The sequence below is a fragment of the Leuciscus leuciscus genome (assembly GCF_965113295.1).
Source record: "Leuciscus leuciscus genome assembly, chromosome: 4".
Lineage (NCBI taxonomy): Eukaryota > Metazoa > Chordata > Actinopteri > Cypriniformes > Leuciscidae > Leuciscus > Leuciscus leuciscus.
Window position 1 is genome coordinate 3,668,828 of NC_138728.1, and position 15,526 is coordinate 3,684,353.

At 36.7% G+C, this 15,526-nt stretch overlaps 2 protein-coding genes across 4 annotated transcripts in view; one reads left to right on the forward strand and one right to left on the reverse strand.

Annotated features, from left to right (window-relative positions):
- The window catches only part of slco1c1 (solute carrier organic anion transporter family, member 1C1), a 41,050-nt gene extending 30,872 nt beyond the window's left edge, over positions 1 to 10,178 (forward strand). For all 3 annotated transcript variants that reach the window (XM_082166779.1, XM_082166777.1, XM_082166778.1), the window contains exons 8-15: positions 696 to 941; positions 1,454 to 1,618; positions 2,062 to 2,257; positions 3,024 to 3,189; positions 4,700 to 4,869; positions 7,876 to 7,940; positions 8,083 to 8,200; positions 9,767 to 10,178. In XM_082166779.1, coding sequence (XP_082022905.1) covers positions 696 to 941; positions 1,454 to 1,618; positions 2,062 to 2,257; positions 3,024 to 3,189; positions 4,700 to 4,869; positions 7,876 to 7,940; positions 8,083 to 8,200; positions 9,767 to 10,007 — 1,367 coding nt within the window. In that variant the 3' untranslated portion in view covers positions 10,008 to 10,178. The remainder of the gene's footprint in view (positions 1 to 695; positions 942 to 1,453; positions 1,619 to 2,061; positions 2,258 to 3,023; positions 3,190 to 4,699; positions 4,870 to 7,875; positions 7,941 to 8,082; positions 8,201 to 9,766) is intronic.
- A 977-nt stretch (positions 10,179 to 11,155) lies between these two features.
- Positions 11,156 to 15,526, reverse strand: part of LOC309496466 (uncharacterized protein) — a 38,209-nt gene continuing 33,838 nt past the window's right edge. Inside the window, exons 12-14 of the mRNA XM_082166456.1 lie at positions 14,199 to 14,310; positions 13,985 to 14,085; positions 11,156 to 12,898 (exon numbers count right to left, since the gene is read on the reverse strand). Coding sequence (XP_082022582.1) covers positions 12,863 to 12,898; positions 13,985 to 14,085; positions 14,199 to 14,310 — 249 coding nt within the window. The 3' untranslated portion in view covers positions 11,156 to 12,862. The remainder of the gene's footprint in view (positions 12,899 to 13,984; positions 14,086 to 14,198; positions 14,311 to 15,526) is intronic.

Consider the following 15,526-nt stretch of genomic DNA (forward strand, 5'->3'; position numbering starts at 1 on the left):
GTTCAGACGGAATAAAAAGATAAGTTGTCTCTCGCCATTGACTACCATACATATTTTTTCCGAAATAAATAAGGTCCCATGAGCCGGAAGCGGAGGGGAGGGACTAAGGCTCTCTATTGTGATTAAAGATTACGAGGGAACGTGAATGTTAAAAAAACATAACGATGTGCATGGATAAATCATTTAGAATTAATACTGCAATATTCCTTAAAAAATAAGAACTGTCAATTTTGATTTCGTGACTACAATATGACTTCAGAAGGCTTGGAATATAGCGCAGCAGTCATGTGGACTACTTTGATTGTGCTTTTATGCTGCTTTCTTGTCTTTTTTAAGATCTTGACAATGGAAAAGAGTAGTTTGAACGTTCTACTTAACATCTGATTTTGTGTTTCACAGAAATAATGCAGGCAAATATTAGCAGATATTCGGTTGAGCTATTCCTTTTCGTCCATGCACATTGTTTATGTGACATGCAACCATTTCTGTTTACTGGCACAGCTTAAGCACAACATGGAGGCTGTCTGAGCGTACATGATGAGGAGAGAGCGAGACATCTAAGACTGTCTGTGGATCACAGTCTGCGTCTGCCTGGCCCAAATATTCTGAACATGTGACAAGCTGCAGTGAGCCTTGTAGCGTCTGTATACTCCGTGTTGACATATGCGTGTGTGTGTGTGACTGTCTTCTCACAGACAGCATTAGCATCACCCCAGGAGATGCACGCTGGGTAGGTGCCTGGTGGCTGGGATACCTTATTGCAGGATTCATCACCCTGCTCTCGGCGGTGCCGTTTTGGTTCTTGCCCAAGTCTTTGCCCCTGCCAGAGAGACGGCTTGCCAAGTATTCTCCAGAGCGGACCAGCTTTATCAAAGACTCGCCCCTCCTGGAGCACAAGTACCAGGCAGACGAGCCGGCAAACTTCCTAGAAATGGCCAAAGGTAAACCACCTAGAAAATATAAATATCTAAAATATCAGAGATCTGGCTGCACATAAAAAACCAAACGTATTTGGACTTTCAAGTCCACGAAATGCCATTCCATTAATTAATTAACAAAATTTCAAACCAAGTGGCATTTATTTTAAAAGAAGCACATTGCAAGAAATTGTTTAGTATTTTTTTTAATGGTTTCACAGTACAAATATCCCAACATTCTTAAACAAGATACATTTACTTGATATACAAAATTACTTCAGGTATTAAGTCTTGTTTTTTTTAAATAACAAAAAGTAAGTTTATACTTAAAACAAGACAAAAAATATATGGCAATTTTCTAAAATTAAATTGAAAAGAAAATGAATATGCCAATGGGGTCAGAAAATTAAATGTTATTCAAAGGGAACACAAGTTTTATTTTTCTGACCCCATTGGCAGATATTTGTTGTTTTAAGCACAAAGTCACTTTATGTTGATGATTTTGTTCAGTAAAAAGACTACCGCATGTTTTTCAGACTTTTTGCCAACACTGAGATCCCTTTTGGGGAACCCGGTCTACTTTTTATATCTCTGCATCACCATCATCCAGTTCAACTCTTTGATCGGCATGGTGACATACAAACCAAAATACATCGAGCAACACTACGGACAGTCGGCGTCCAAGGCGAACTTCTTAATGGGTACGTCGTCTTCCTCTAAAGGCATCTGTGCACAGATATATCACAGTTGTGCAGCTGTGACCTCAGAGTTTAATGGTATGTTATGTTTTGATTGGATTTTATTAATGTGTGTTAAATATTAGTCTTTGGTTCTGATATCAAATCTAGAGGTTTATATAGCTCGGTTAAATCACAGTATGACATGGACCGTTACTGCATATGAAAGAGAATGAAATCCAAAAATAATATCAGCACACAACGTATGCAGACACTGGAGACTGTTGTGCATTTGGGGAAACGGCATTAGCGTCTAGAAAGACAGGAGGGAAAACAAATAGGCCCGTTCAACCACAAGAAGAACCGTGTTTGAGAAGAGCTGAGCTGAATTCTATGGCTTTGCCTTTGTTTCAAATCTGACACTGGTCCTTTGATCCAGGTTTTCCTGATGCCGTCTGTTTTTTCAGGAGTTATCAACATCCCAGCTGTAGCCTTGGGAATGTTCTCGGGGGGCGTGATCATGAAGAAGTTCAAGCTGAGCATCATGGGAGCAGCCAAGTTTGCACTGGGAACGTCTCTCCTGGGCTATTTCCTGTCTCTTTTCTTCTTCGCCATGGGATGTGAGAATGCCAACGTGGCCGGCATCACCAGGTCGTACAATGGGTAGGATGAAGCTTGCAGTTTGCACTTGGGTTCGGATCTGGGGCCAGTTGCACAAAAGCATTATGTTAAGACCGTGTCTTAAGAACTAGTTACTAGTCCAGCCAACTAAGGGTTAATCAGTCTTACATTTCAGATTCAAATTACTCCAGTCTACATTTTCATGTAAATTATTTTTAAAAAGTTATAATTAGTCTTAAAGGAAATTTTTTTGATGACCTGTTACCTTCTTACTTGCGACCTCGATTTTACTCCTGATGAAAAATATATACATATTTTCCTGTATTAATGAAGTACAGAACAGTGCTGATCTTTTTATGTTTTTGAAAGAAGTCTCTTCTGCTCACCATGGCTGCATTTATTTGATGAAAAACAGTAAATATTTAAAAAAATTAAAATACCTTTCCTATTTTAATGTATTGTAAAGTGTAATGTATTCCTGTGATCAAAGCTGAATTTTCAGCATCATTACTCCAGTCTTCAGTGTCACATGATCCTTCAGAAATCATTCTAATATGATGATTTGATGCTCAAGAAACATTTCTAAATATTATCGATGTAGAAAACACAACATTGCTGAAAAGGTTTTTTCTGATGAAAATCCATCACAGGAATTAATGACATGTTTACTGTCAGTTCACTGTAGTTTTGATCAAAGGCTTATTGAGCTTCTTTCAAAAACATGAAGAAAAAAAATCATAATGAATCCAAACTTTTGACTGGTAGTGTGTAGACTAATAATAAAATGCTCCTTGTCCTTCGAATGCAGGACGGAAAGTCTTTACAATGTGGACAGTTCTCTCCTAGCGACCTGCAACGCAGGCTGTCAGTGTCCTGAAGCAAACTGGGACCCCGTGTGCGGTGAGAACGGGCTCACCTACATCTCCCCCTGCCTGGCTGGATGCCGGACGTCCCACGGCTCTGGAAAGGACACGGTAAGCGCGGCCTCTGAACCGAGGGCGTGATTCGGAACAATAGCGCCTGTTTGTTGTCCCATCTCTTCAAAGAATGTGAGTGACAATGTGTTGTGTTCCCTATGCCTTGAACTCTGGTGTTCCCAGCGCTCTCTCAAGGGTGTATCACAACCTCTTTGTCTTCAGCTCAAAGGCTATATTGAATTTTCGGACCTTCTCTGAAACTTCCTTCCCTGTCTCTCTTTGAGAATGCAAACCTGGTTGGTTCTGTCTAAATATTGTGAAGTTTCATTGCATGTAAAAGGCTGGGAGACAGACTCCCATCCTGTGTCCAATTCATATCTCATGCATCTGTTATATGCAGTGTCTTTTACCCTTTCCTTTCAGACTAAACTAAAGCATGACGAGTCAAGCATTTATTATGCAAATGGAGAGTGTATCAATATTTTTAGATGCTGTTAAGGCGAGACACGGCAGGCAAAAACATAGTTTTTTTTTTACTGGTCAATTTTGAGATTTTGGGATATTCGTCTTCAATAACATGTCTTCTTTCAGACTTGTGGTGAAAAAAAGTCTGAAATACACATTTAGGTCTTTATTTTACTACACTTTGTCAGTTTGCGTCTGTAGATTTCTCATAAATTCAACAAAAGTTGGCGTTCCTAATGAACACGCTGCTCCGCGATCTCTGTCTGCTCCCTGTCATCACACACACCGCTGGAAAGCTCTCTCTCTCCTGTACAATGCTGTCGGATCCAAATATGGTCATTTCCTTTTTATCAGCAACCAATCGTGAAAGTAAAAGGGCTGAATGCGCAATCTCATTGGCTGATGATAAATCTTTAAAGCCCGTTTTCTCAAAATGACTTTTCTCTCATTCTCCAAGTCCGAGATCTCCACTTCAGTAGCACCTCTATATACACCAAACCTTCCAGTCTTGTACCTAGTTATATTATGAAGACATTTACAGAGGGATTTGTAAATATATTATTCCTAGCCTGATTTATATAACATTTTATTCCAAAAAACAGGGCGAAAATCATTTTTTTAAGGCTATTGACAGTATATTCTGATTTACAGGATAACAAAAGTAGATATCCATAAATCCCTCTGCAATTTTTTTCCCATCTTATATGTGAACACAATGAAAAAATTATTTTTAACCTGGCTTTATCCAATACTCAAGATTTCGTTTTTTTTTTTTATATGCAAATTAGCACATATTTAATTAGATACTGCCTAATTTGCATATTTAAACATTCAATTACAAAAAACTTGTCATACATTTTTTTTTTTCTCATCTTAATGTAGGTAATCAACTGGGAAAGTTCATGGTGATATCTGCTAGTTAACAATTTTACCCTATTCACCTGTAGTGTCTCGCTGTTAGCTTTTAACAATTTGCATCACTTATATAGGGTAAATGTGGGGGAAAAAAGTGTAAATAGAAAGTGTTTATAATATAAGCTTCTTCTCCGCAATTATTGTCTCTGCATAGCAGTTGTTAAGGTATGGTGTGTGTGTGTTTCAGGTGTTCGAGGAGTGCAGTTGTGTAGCAGGCGGGAATCAAACGGCCAGCGTTGGCCAATGCAACAACAGGGAGAGCTGCCATCGAGTCTTCCCCTACTTCCTGGCTCTGTCCGTCATCACTTCCTTTATCATCTCGCTGGGCGGAACGCCGGGATACATGCTGCTCATCAGGTGAATATCTGACCATGATTTACAGCTCACTTCAGACGTGGAATAATAGAAATAAACTTCATATTAAAGGGGTGGTATAATGCCCTTTTCACAAGATGTAAAATAAGTCTCTGATGTCCCCAAAGTGTGTATGTGAAGTTTCAGCTCAAAATACCCCACAGATATTTTTATATAGCATGTTAAAGTTGTCACTTTTTGAGGGTGAGCAAAAACACACCGTTTTGTGTCTGTCCCTTTAAATGCAAATGAGCTGCTGCTCCCGGCACAGGGGGCGGAGCTTCAAGAGCTTGTGTCCTTTTACCTCACACACACATGCACTGGAAATTTATACAACTTTTAGCCTTTTATGTTCAAACCGAAGTCAGACAAAGATGGAGAGACTCAAGAAGAAGTGACAACATGTAGAAGCAACAGAACATTTCTGAATGGTTAGTTGATGAATTTGTGTAGCTTATGTGTAGTTATCTTCTGGTCATTGATTAGCATGTTGTGTCTTGATAATCTATAAATCGTGTTCCCGGGGGCGGGGTTTATGTAAATTCTAGGGTTGGTGATGTCACTAACCCTGTGGTGTAGTCTATACCAGCCGTTTGTTGTAGTCCTTAAAAAGTGATTTCTTTAAAAGCAAATATCTCCCTTTGCTTTGAACTTTGAGCGTTGTAACTCTGCAGATGTTGTTTATGCTCAAACAGCAACATTACACACTAACTAAAGTTAGAAAAGTCAAATCATAATCAACCACCCCTTTAACACCCCAGTTCTCATTCATGGCCTTTTGATGATTTTATTTGAACATTTTTTTCATTTGGCAGACGCTATTATCCCAAGCGCTGTCCCGGCTTTGCACACATGAAGTCTTGTGAAAGTGAACATTTGCTGAAAACAGAAAGGTCGTCCAGTCATGTGTTTGTTTTCCTCAGTTCAAGCAGATTACAGATGAAAACCGACTGCTTGTGCCGGCAGTGCTAATGTGATTTCCCCCTCATTATTCCACGTCTTAGTCGAGGGCTGTTGGCCAGTCGAAACTGTCACTCGATTGAATGCAAAATCAGTCGAGACAAGTTTATGGTCACTTGTGAAGTTCAGTAATCAGACTTGTGTCTTAAAAGGAAAAGCTTTAGCACCGAGGACTGTCAGATTTCCCCCAAAGCTCAGTCAGCTGACGCCGCTGGAATGCTCGGCCTCCCTCGGGCTAAATTAGGTTAGCGGCAGTGTGGGGAAATAAAAATTCCTGCATGTCTGTGGCTTTTAAGGGAAGACGTGATTACTTTGGATAAAGTAATCTGCATATTGCTGTTGTGAGGTAGAAACCTGTTCTCTTTTGTTTCGAAATGTTACTGTCATAAAAGTTGTGTGAATTCAACCTACGTTGTATTTATTTTCATAATGAATGTTCCTGGTCTTTATGCATAATTCATCAGTGCTTGTTATTTCAAGCAAACTTTTACTGTGGATAAAGTAGAATAGAAATCATTCTGGACTCTTTTGTTCAATATTCACTTCATTACTGTCATAAAAGTTAGAGTTCATATGAAATCAAAATCAAGCCTACTTTTATTTTATTAACGCGTTCCTTTTTATAATAAATGTTATTGGCCTTATCATTCACAACTCACACAACTGTTATTTTAAAGATTTTTGTAATTTGTAATTGTAATTATATATACAATTTCTGCCACTTCTGTGCAGGCATAAAAATGGATATAACTTGTAATATTCATTGCTTAATTTTTTGCAATACATCACTTTGCAAGCTGATTGATTAGCAAATGCTGTTGTTATTTTTATTTTATTTCTAAATTCAAAGAATAAGTGTTTATCGATCTATAAATATTATTATTAGCAGTATTATAAATGTGACCCTGGACCACAAAACCAGTCACATTTTTTGAAATTGAGATGTATACATCATCTGAAAACTCAATAAATAAGCTTTCCATTGATGTATGGTTTGTTAGGATAGGACAATATTTGGTCGAGATACAACTATTTGAACATCTGGAATCTGAGGGTGCAAAAAAATCGAAACATTGAGAAAATCGCCTTTGAAGTTGTTCATTTGTGTTCGCGATTGTGCTGCATTCACTCACAAAAATAAATGTTTTATATATTTATGGTAGGAAATTTACAAAATATCTTCATGGAACATGATCTTTACTTAAAGCTGCCGTCGGCAAGTCTGGCAGATTGGGTCGATTAGCCAAAATTTTGAATGTTTACAACTCTCATGCCCCTCCCCACTACCAGCGAGCACCCTCCCATCGAGGTCGTGCTCGTCAGTGCGTCACTGTGCGTGTGTACCTGATTTTCTGTGAACGCGTCCGTCTCTTCAGCATCTATCAACACCATGGACTCGGAGGTAGGCTGCCCTGGCTAATCTATCCATAGATAGCAATAACCGAGGAATTGGAAGCTTGTTAGTAGATTTTCTCTCCGCCATCACGCTTCATGCAATCTCCAGGCGAACTTCAGGCGTGGCGTGTGCATGTGATATTAACGTGCGCGAGTGAGGGGGATCTGTGGCGTGTGCACGACCTGTGATTGACAGTCAGATCTCACACCCCCCTGCGCTGATTGGACCTGATGAAGCGGGAGCGCTGGATTTTTGTAAACAAATAACATGCTCCAGGTGGAGTTAGAAGCTCGGGGTTTTTTCTAAAACCACCTTATTTATGTTGTTCTGTCGGATTATAGTGTCGATTACACTGAATATGATCAAAAAAATGTTGCCGACGGCAGCTTTAATATCCTAATGATTTTTGGCATAAAAGAAAAATCGATAATTTTGACCTATACAATGTATTGTTGGTTATTGCCACAAATATACCCGTGCGACTCGTGACTGGTTTTGTGGTCCAGAGTCACATATTAGGTCCTAGCTTTTTGTTGTTGTTGTTGTTGTTGTTGTTATATAGAGACCGATATGTCATATTTCTTGTAAGTCTTTTGAACGTGTCTTCATATTATTCTAAAAGGATAATCTATCCGTTCTTGTTTCATCAACAGATGCATCAGACCTCAGCTGAAGTCCTTAGCTTTGGGTTTTCACACGCTGACAACACGTACTCTAGGTGAGAGACGCTTTGGTGTTTGGTGCTGCTGACATTGACGTTTCTGCGGAATCATTTTTTTAGTCACAGTGGCAATGATGAAATGTTTTGAAGCAAGAGTGATGCAAATAGTATGTGGTATTGAATGTTTTTCCTCCTGCAGCTGGAATTCCTGCTCCTATATACTTCGGGGCCATCATAGACACCACCTGTCTGAAATGGGGTCACAAGAAATGTGGCGGAAGAGGAGCCTGTCGAATATACAACACGACTGCCTACAGGTATCGGCTGGATTCACTCATGTTTGCTGTGCTGTGCTGTGTAGGGTGGGAATAAGTAAAAGTAGAAATACTACTAACTATTTTTGGGCCGATGCAAAGGTTCTGTCAATTATTCAGAATGATATCTACTGATAACGATTGTTTGATTTTATTAAAGAAAAAAATTCTCCCAACTAATGCTATACAGGGAATCCTCTCATTTGGTATATTACTATAATATTAGAGGTTAAAATTAAAAACAGAGCCCAAATTATTATATTCAACTGCTATTTTTCAGATTATAATTAGTCTTAAAGGAAAAAAATTAGATGACTTACTTGTTACCTTCTTACTTGCGACCTCGATTTTACTCCTGATGAAAGGGAATATTCCTCTTCAGAAAAAGTAAAAATATGTATTTTCCTGTATTAATGTGCTGATCTTTTTATGTTTTTGAAAGAAGTCTCTTATGCTCACCATGGCTGCATTTATTTGATGAAAAACAGTAAATATTTTAACAATTAAAATACCTTTCCTATTTTAATGTATGTAAATTTGTTAATTTGAATTTTTTTTTATTTGAGTGTATTGTTAATTACCCTCAAATAAAAACTGAAATGTTTGTTTACAACTCAGTTACACATATGATACTTTTCATTAACACTAGTCTTCATGACAAATGTATTCAAACATGCATATATAATCTACAATTAATAAGCTCCTCTCTGGTATTTTTTATAACTAACTATAACTTTGAACAATGGGATAATTTTTTTCATTTCCGTAATCATATGTGATGTGTAACGTGGCGATTTCTTATCGTAAATGATGGTAATTCATAGTTTTTACTTGCAGAAACCATCAAATTGGCAGCGTTTTACAGTAAAATTACATGTAATGTGATGTTAAAACATTTAGTTTTTCACCGTATATGAACTAACTTACAGTTAACTAATGTTTTTACTGTAGCATTACAATATTTTCCTTTTAAAAAAAAAAATAAAATTTACAGTGTAGATATATTAACATTATATCACTTAATGAAATATGTGGTCATTAGTTGTAAATCATACAGGCATGTAAATGTACAGCATGTTGCTGTATTTTTACAGGGAATATCTGGCAACCACACCAGCCAGTTTTTTTTTTATCGCAAATATAACTGGATATTGTTTAGTGTACCTTAACCAAGTTTAGTGTTTTGTTTAAAATATTAAAAAAATCTAAAATATTTTCTAAAATATTTGTTTGTCTAAAATACTAAAATATTTGTTTAAAATATTTAAAAAATCTAAAATTTAAAAAATCTAAAATATTTGTTTGTCTAAAATATTTGTTTAAAATATTTAAAAAATCTAAAATTAAAAAAATCTAAAATACTTGTTTCTCTAAAATACTAAAATATTTGTTTAAAATATTGAAAAAAATCGAAAATATTTTCTAAAATATTTTGATGGATCAAACTTGTAGGGTCATTAAAAACAAAAAAGTCCCCTCCGGACATCACTTTTAGAGATCATGTGTTCATGTCCATGTGTGTAATTGTGGTGATCTGATTGTCCTGTGTTTTGACTGTTCATCGCTCAGGATAGCATATCTGGGCCTGACGCTGGGCTTACGGACAGCTTCCTTCTTCCTGTGTGTGCTCGGGCTGGTGGTGTTACGACGGCACGTTCAGAGGCAAGAGCACAACGCGCTGGCGAACGGAGGCACGGGGGCCGCGGCCGGAGAACTACAGGCTCTCAGGAAAGAGGAAAACAACAGCTGTAACTTGGACCAATGCCCGCGAACCACAGATTACGACCCAGAACGGGAGACGCGTCTGTGACGCACGACGTACTCGCCTGCGCAGGGAGCAACAGGGCCTGTTTATACCAGTTACACTTTCTATTGGACCCATGTAAATGATGTGAAGTAAGAAAAAAATCTGTTGTTTTGATATAGTACTTATTTCTTGAATGTACATGCTGTTTTGGGTAAAAAAAAAAAAGAAAAAGAAGATTGTCTTTACTACCAAACCTGTTTGGATTTAACGCAAAGATGCTTTTAGAAGTATCTTAACGTCAAGACGCCCTTCTAGAGGAAACCAAACATTGGATTTCCTCTCATTTAAGCCATCATCGTGCACAGGCCCTACGAGGAATAACAAGATTATACCTTGTGGGAACATGACCACGTCTGCTTGTAACTTTCTCTTCTGCCATACACACAGATAGATGCCTGAAACAGTTGACCACAACACTGTGTGCTTAATATAGGTAGGCCTTGCCATGCAGGCTATAGGCTGAGTATGTTGGTGGATGTCAAACTGCATCTCATTTGTTTGTAACGTGCCGTTAACGAAACGCTCACCATTGTGCTTTTACATGTCACCTGACAGCTGTTCCTCCCTTTTAAGAAACACTTGAGGAACGGTCCAGAACTGTGGGCTTGCAAACAGGTGTGTGATGTCATGGGTATGTAAGTAATCATCTTCATGATCGATGTTGTGTAATGTCACTTTGAGAAATGTTGTGCGTGTGTGTGTGTTACGTGTGAACGGGTGCATTCCTGTGCCAAAAAAACAAAACAAAAAAAACACACAAAAAGCACGAGAAAGAAAAGGTCAACATGGTCTATTCTCAGGTTGTTCAATCAATTGTTCCTCAAATTTGCAAATAATTATTCTTTTATATACTTGTATGAATCGTTGTCTGGTTTCCGCTGGAGAAAATGTTCCTTTGTCCACAAGGAAAGGATTTTTATTTGTGACTTGTAAGGCAAATAAAACGAGTGGCATTTATTGCTTTTACGTTAGGTAGTACATCATTTTATTTGCTGATGTTTTTGAATTCTTAAAAGTGAATATCCTGATAATGTGTAAAAAAAAAAAAAAAAAAAAAAAAAAATGCATTTATGTGAAAGATTAGATTCTTTTCAAAATAAAATGAATGATTTACGACAAAGAACGAAGAAAGATGCACAATCATCAATGACAACAGTACCGTTCTTCACTTTAATCGTCATCATACAATCACAGCAACATGTAAACGACTCACTGAGGCACTTAAGCAGGTGATTTTGCACCCATTAGAAGAATATCACAATATTATTATTTAATTTTAAAAAAAGCTATATTTGACCACATTTGACAGGAAGATACCGTTTCAGCAAAGGCATAAATAATCCCCCTTTTAAGACATTTCAATCGGCCAACCATACAATCTAGAAATAACATTTCTAATCAAAGAGTTGCATAGCAATTTTAGGTATTCTCCTAATGTTCTCCTTTGTCGAGGAAGCGAGATGTTTGCATCATAAACAGCGCATCGACAGCATGGTTTCGAACACCCACATGGTGGGTGACTGCTTATTCTTAGTTAATGAAATCACATTACATTTAGACGACAGATTTCTCTTTTTTTTTTATGCCTCACAGCGCAGGGTAATTTTCAGTCTTTTAATCTTCCCATAAGTCTAAATGTTTTCATACTGTAAAATGTTGGTTGTTGTTCTGCGACTAGAATAGGTGAACAATGAATTCAAATATTCAGACTTCATCAAAAACAGAGTAAACCACACAAAAAAAAACATGTCCAGGTCCAGATTTACTCCTAAAATCTAAATTGCAAGTTATATTTTGCATGAAGAAATTGATTCTAATTACTGTAATGCATCTGGGCATTTGCTTTTATTAGATTAGATGACTGCATTACACTCAAATCAATGCATTACATATTCTTTTACTTAACTGAAGGGAAAATATGCTTAATTGAGAAAATCTAATGGATACATTTTTGCTACACATAATATAAGTTTGATTTCATGGTGAAATATGGCCTGGACGTGTTTTGTGAGATTTAATTGTTAAGCATCAATAGCACAGAAACAGCTACAGAAACAGCTACCTCAAACGGACTGGATCTCTCTATTGGACGGGGAAATCTTCATATGTGGCGTCTGCATTTGTTTAACAACTAACAGTGACTGAACTCAGGTGTAACTGACCTACCTCTCCAGACTCCAGAACAAACACACTTAACCGCTCACTAACAGACTGTTTGCTCGGCCCGGAAATGGTCTCACTGTGACGCATTTACTTATTATTATCTGTTGTTTATGTGTATATGGTTTTATTCTTCCTAATTAAAGTTGATTTAAATGACTGACGCAGCTTGTAATGTATGTTCCACTTGCAATCTGATGCATTGTGTCGGCGAACTTGTTTTTGTCGGTGATATTGCTGTACAAATATGCACTTCAGGAAGTGTTCCTAATATTACAGCTACTATGACTCATGTTGGCATGTGGGAAGTTTCTGGATCTTGCACGACATCCTGGTTCAATATGCACTTTCAAATGAAATGAGGGAGAGAATCGAGCAGAGGAGAATGAAGGCACCATGAGGTAAAGCAAAGCAACATGCAAACATCAGTCTAATATGGCCTACTAAATAACCTGGATAAAACGAGTGCGCGGATACAGTTTTTTGGAGACGATCTTAAAAACACAGCGCTGCCCCGCATCAGCCAGAACATCAAAACAACAGAGATGTGTATCAAAGCCAAACCGCTACTACAAATGTGTGGTGAGCAGGTAACCTGACAGGATGTGATGTCATGGGTGGTTCAGAACTCAGAACAGTTTTCATGTCATGCTACCAGGTGAGTGATTATCATACAGGTTTCCAGTGTGTCCACTTGCCTAGTTATCCTTTTTGTCTCCACTGTCCGGCTGATTCTAGAAAAGAGATGAAGGAAAGCTGTTAACAAGGATTTTGTATTGTTCTTGCACAAATAACTCTTTTGTCAGGATGCACACTATTTTGGTGAGACTATATAGTGTCATTTATAAATGATCAGTATTTGTCTGATTTTATAAATTACTAAACTGTTACTCATCTACTGTTCATTTTAATATTTTGAAGGTTGAAGCAAATATTCATACAGTATTGTTGTTTAAAACATGCAAAACAATATAGATTTAAAATATCTGCCAATCCTACTTTGCATTTTTATCTTAGCATCAACATTCTGTTATAGTTTGTGTCAATATATTGAATGATTGCTTTTATATTTTGTTTTTGTTTTCGTTTTAATTGTAAAGTTTTAGTAATTTTGTGTTTTTGACATAACTTTTTTTATATTAATTTAAGGTTATTTTAGTACTTCTAGAAGTAAATGAAAATGAGAATGTTGTATTGGCAACTTTTATTTTATTACAGTTAATGTTTACGTCAAGTAATGAACACTTTATTCTAAGAAGTCTGTGTTACAGTGTAATTATACATTTCGGTACTGAGTGATATTAATTATCAATGTGTACTTATAGGGTTTGGAATAGGGTTTGGTTTAGGGTTAGTTGCATGTAATTATGCATAACTTACTGGTACATCTAACATATGTATCAAGGACACAGTAAAATAAAGTGTTAGTAACTAAATCCATTTATTTGTGGTTTTAGTTAATGTTTGCTTGTCTAATATCATATATTTATGTTTTAGTTCATGTTTGCTTGTATAATACCATATATTTATGGTTTTAGTTCATGTTTGCTCGTATAATATCATATATTTATGGTTTTAGTTCATGTTTGCTTGTCTAATATCATATATTTATGGTTTTAGTTCATGTTTGCTCGTATAATATCATATATTTATGTTTTAGTTAATGTTTGCTTGTATATCATCATATTTACGGTTATAGTTAATGTTTGCTTGTATAATACCATATATTTATGGTTTTAGTTAATGTTTGCTTGTCTAATATCATATATTTATGGTTGCAGTTAATGTTTGCTTGTCTAATATCATCCGGTTGGTCTCACCTGAAGCTCCTGGTGCTCTTGAAGGAGACGGTCGTACTCTTTGGTTAGTCCTTCGGTTTGTTTCTTCATGGCATCTAAATCCGACTTGGACTTCTTCAGAGCTACAGAAAAGCAAACGGCTGTTTAACTGACAGAGCTGCTGTTTTCCAGATGATTCATCTGATTGTGAGTGTAATCCAGGATCAGTGTTGTTGAGTGTAAGGCCTGTGCTCACCGTCTGCGCTGCTCTTCAGCTCCTCTGTCAGTCTCTGCACCTCTTTCTTCAGGAGCTTGTTCTCTTCTGTATCTTGTTTCTTCCCTCCTTCTCCTTTAGGGTCCACCAGTGCCTGAGGAAGACAACGGTTTGTCCTTCTGTTACTCAAGGGTCTTTCAGAAGGATCTATCAAGACCCAAACGCCACACACATTGATTTAATTCCTCCTCATGAGCATTAATAAACACTGAGGGACTGCTACAAAAAGCAGATGTCCAAGTCCAGGGTCTTACAGATCCTGTAAAAAGAAATTCCAGGACTTTCTAGCACTACTTTTTTGGTTTTCAAGGACTACAATCAGAGATCGCACTTATCAAACAATATCTTTAGTATTTTTTAAAACTCAACTTAGAGATATAAGGTTCTCAAAATACAACTTGCAACGCATTTAATAATATATATAAAATACAAAGTTTATAATGGTTATTGCTCAAATAATATTATAATATAATAATATGCTCAAATAATATAATAAGTTAATTTTGCATGAAAAGATTGTTTTTGTGTTTAAAAAAATAAATAAAAAATTCATATATTGTATTAAAATAAGTCAAGCACTTTTCAAGTACCTCTTTATAAATATGTGTGTTTTCCAGGACTCTCAAATTCAAGTACTTTAAGCACCTTGTACTAACCCTGCAAGTCTTATAATTTACCCCTAAATCAACAAGAAAAAAAGGGCATTCTCTTTTGCATAAAGAAAATAAGAACGTGTTTGCATTTGCATTACTTTAAAATTCTTCATTGAAAATATGTCTTATTTCTGTCCTCTGATTTTGAGCTGAAATGTATCCAATTTTTGGGCTTCAAAATCTAAGGTACCATTCACTCCTATTATAAAGCTTGGCAGAGACAGGATATTTTTAATATAACTCTGATTGTGTTTGGCAGAAAGAAGAAAGTCATATACACCTAGGATGGCTCGAGGGTGAGTAAATTAGAGGATCATTTTCATTTTTGGGTGAACTAGCCCTTTAATGTTAATGTATTTGACTTTGTTCACGCAGGGTATACAAATTTCCCCAAAAACTTTAAATAATATTTGTGCTTTTTTGGTGTTTTGAAAAAAAAGTGTTAATAAATTGGTGTTTTTTACACTTGTGTTCTCAGATAAAAACGACCGGCCAACAGAAATCGCTTATTAATCTCTCGGTATGCGTTTTGGTCGATTGGATCACAAGTAGACGAGGGAGACACATTCCCTTTTACACCTGGTGTTTTAATCCGTCTTAGACATTCGGAGATCATCAGCTTTAGTTTCTGCTCTGAGAGTGTGTGTTAGAAATCAG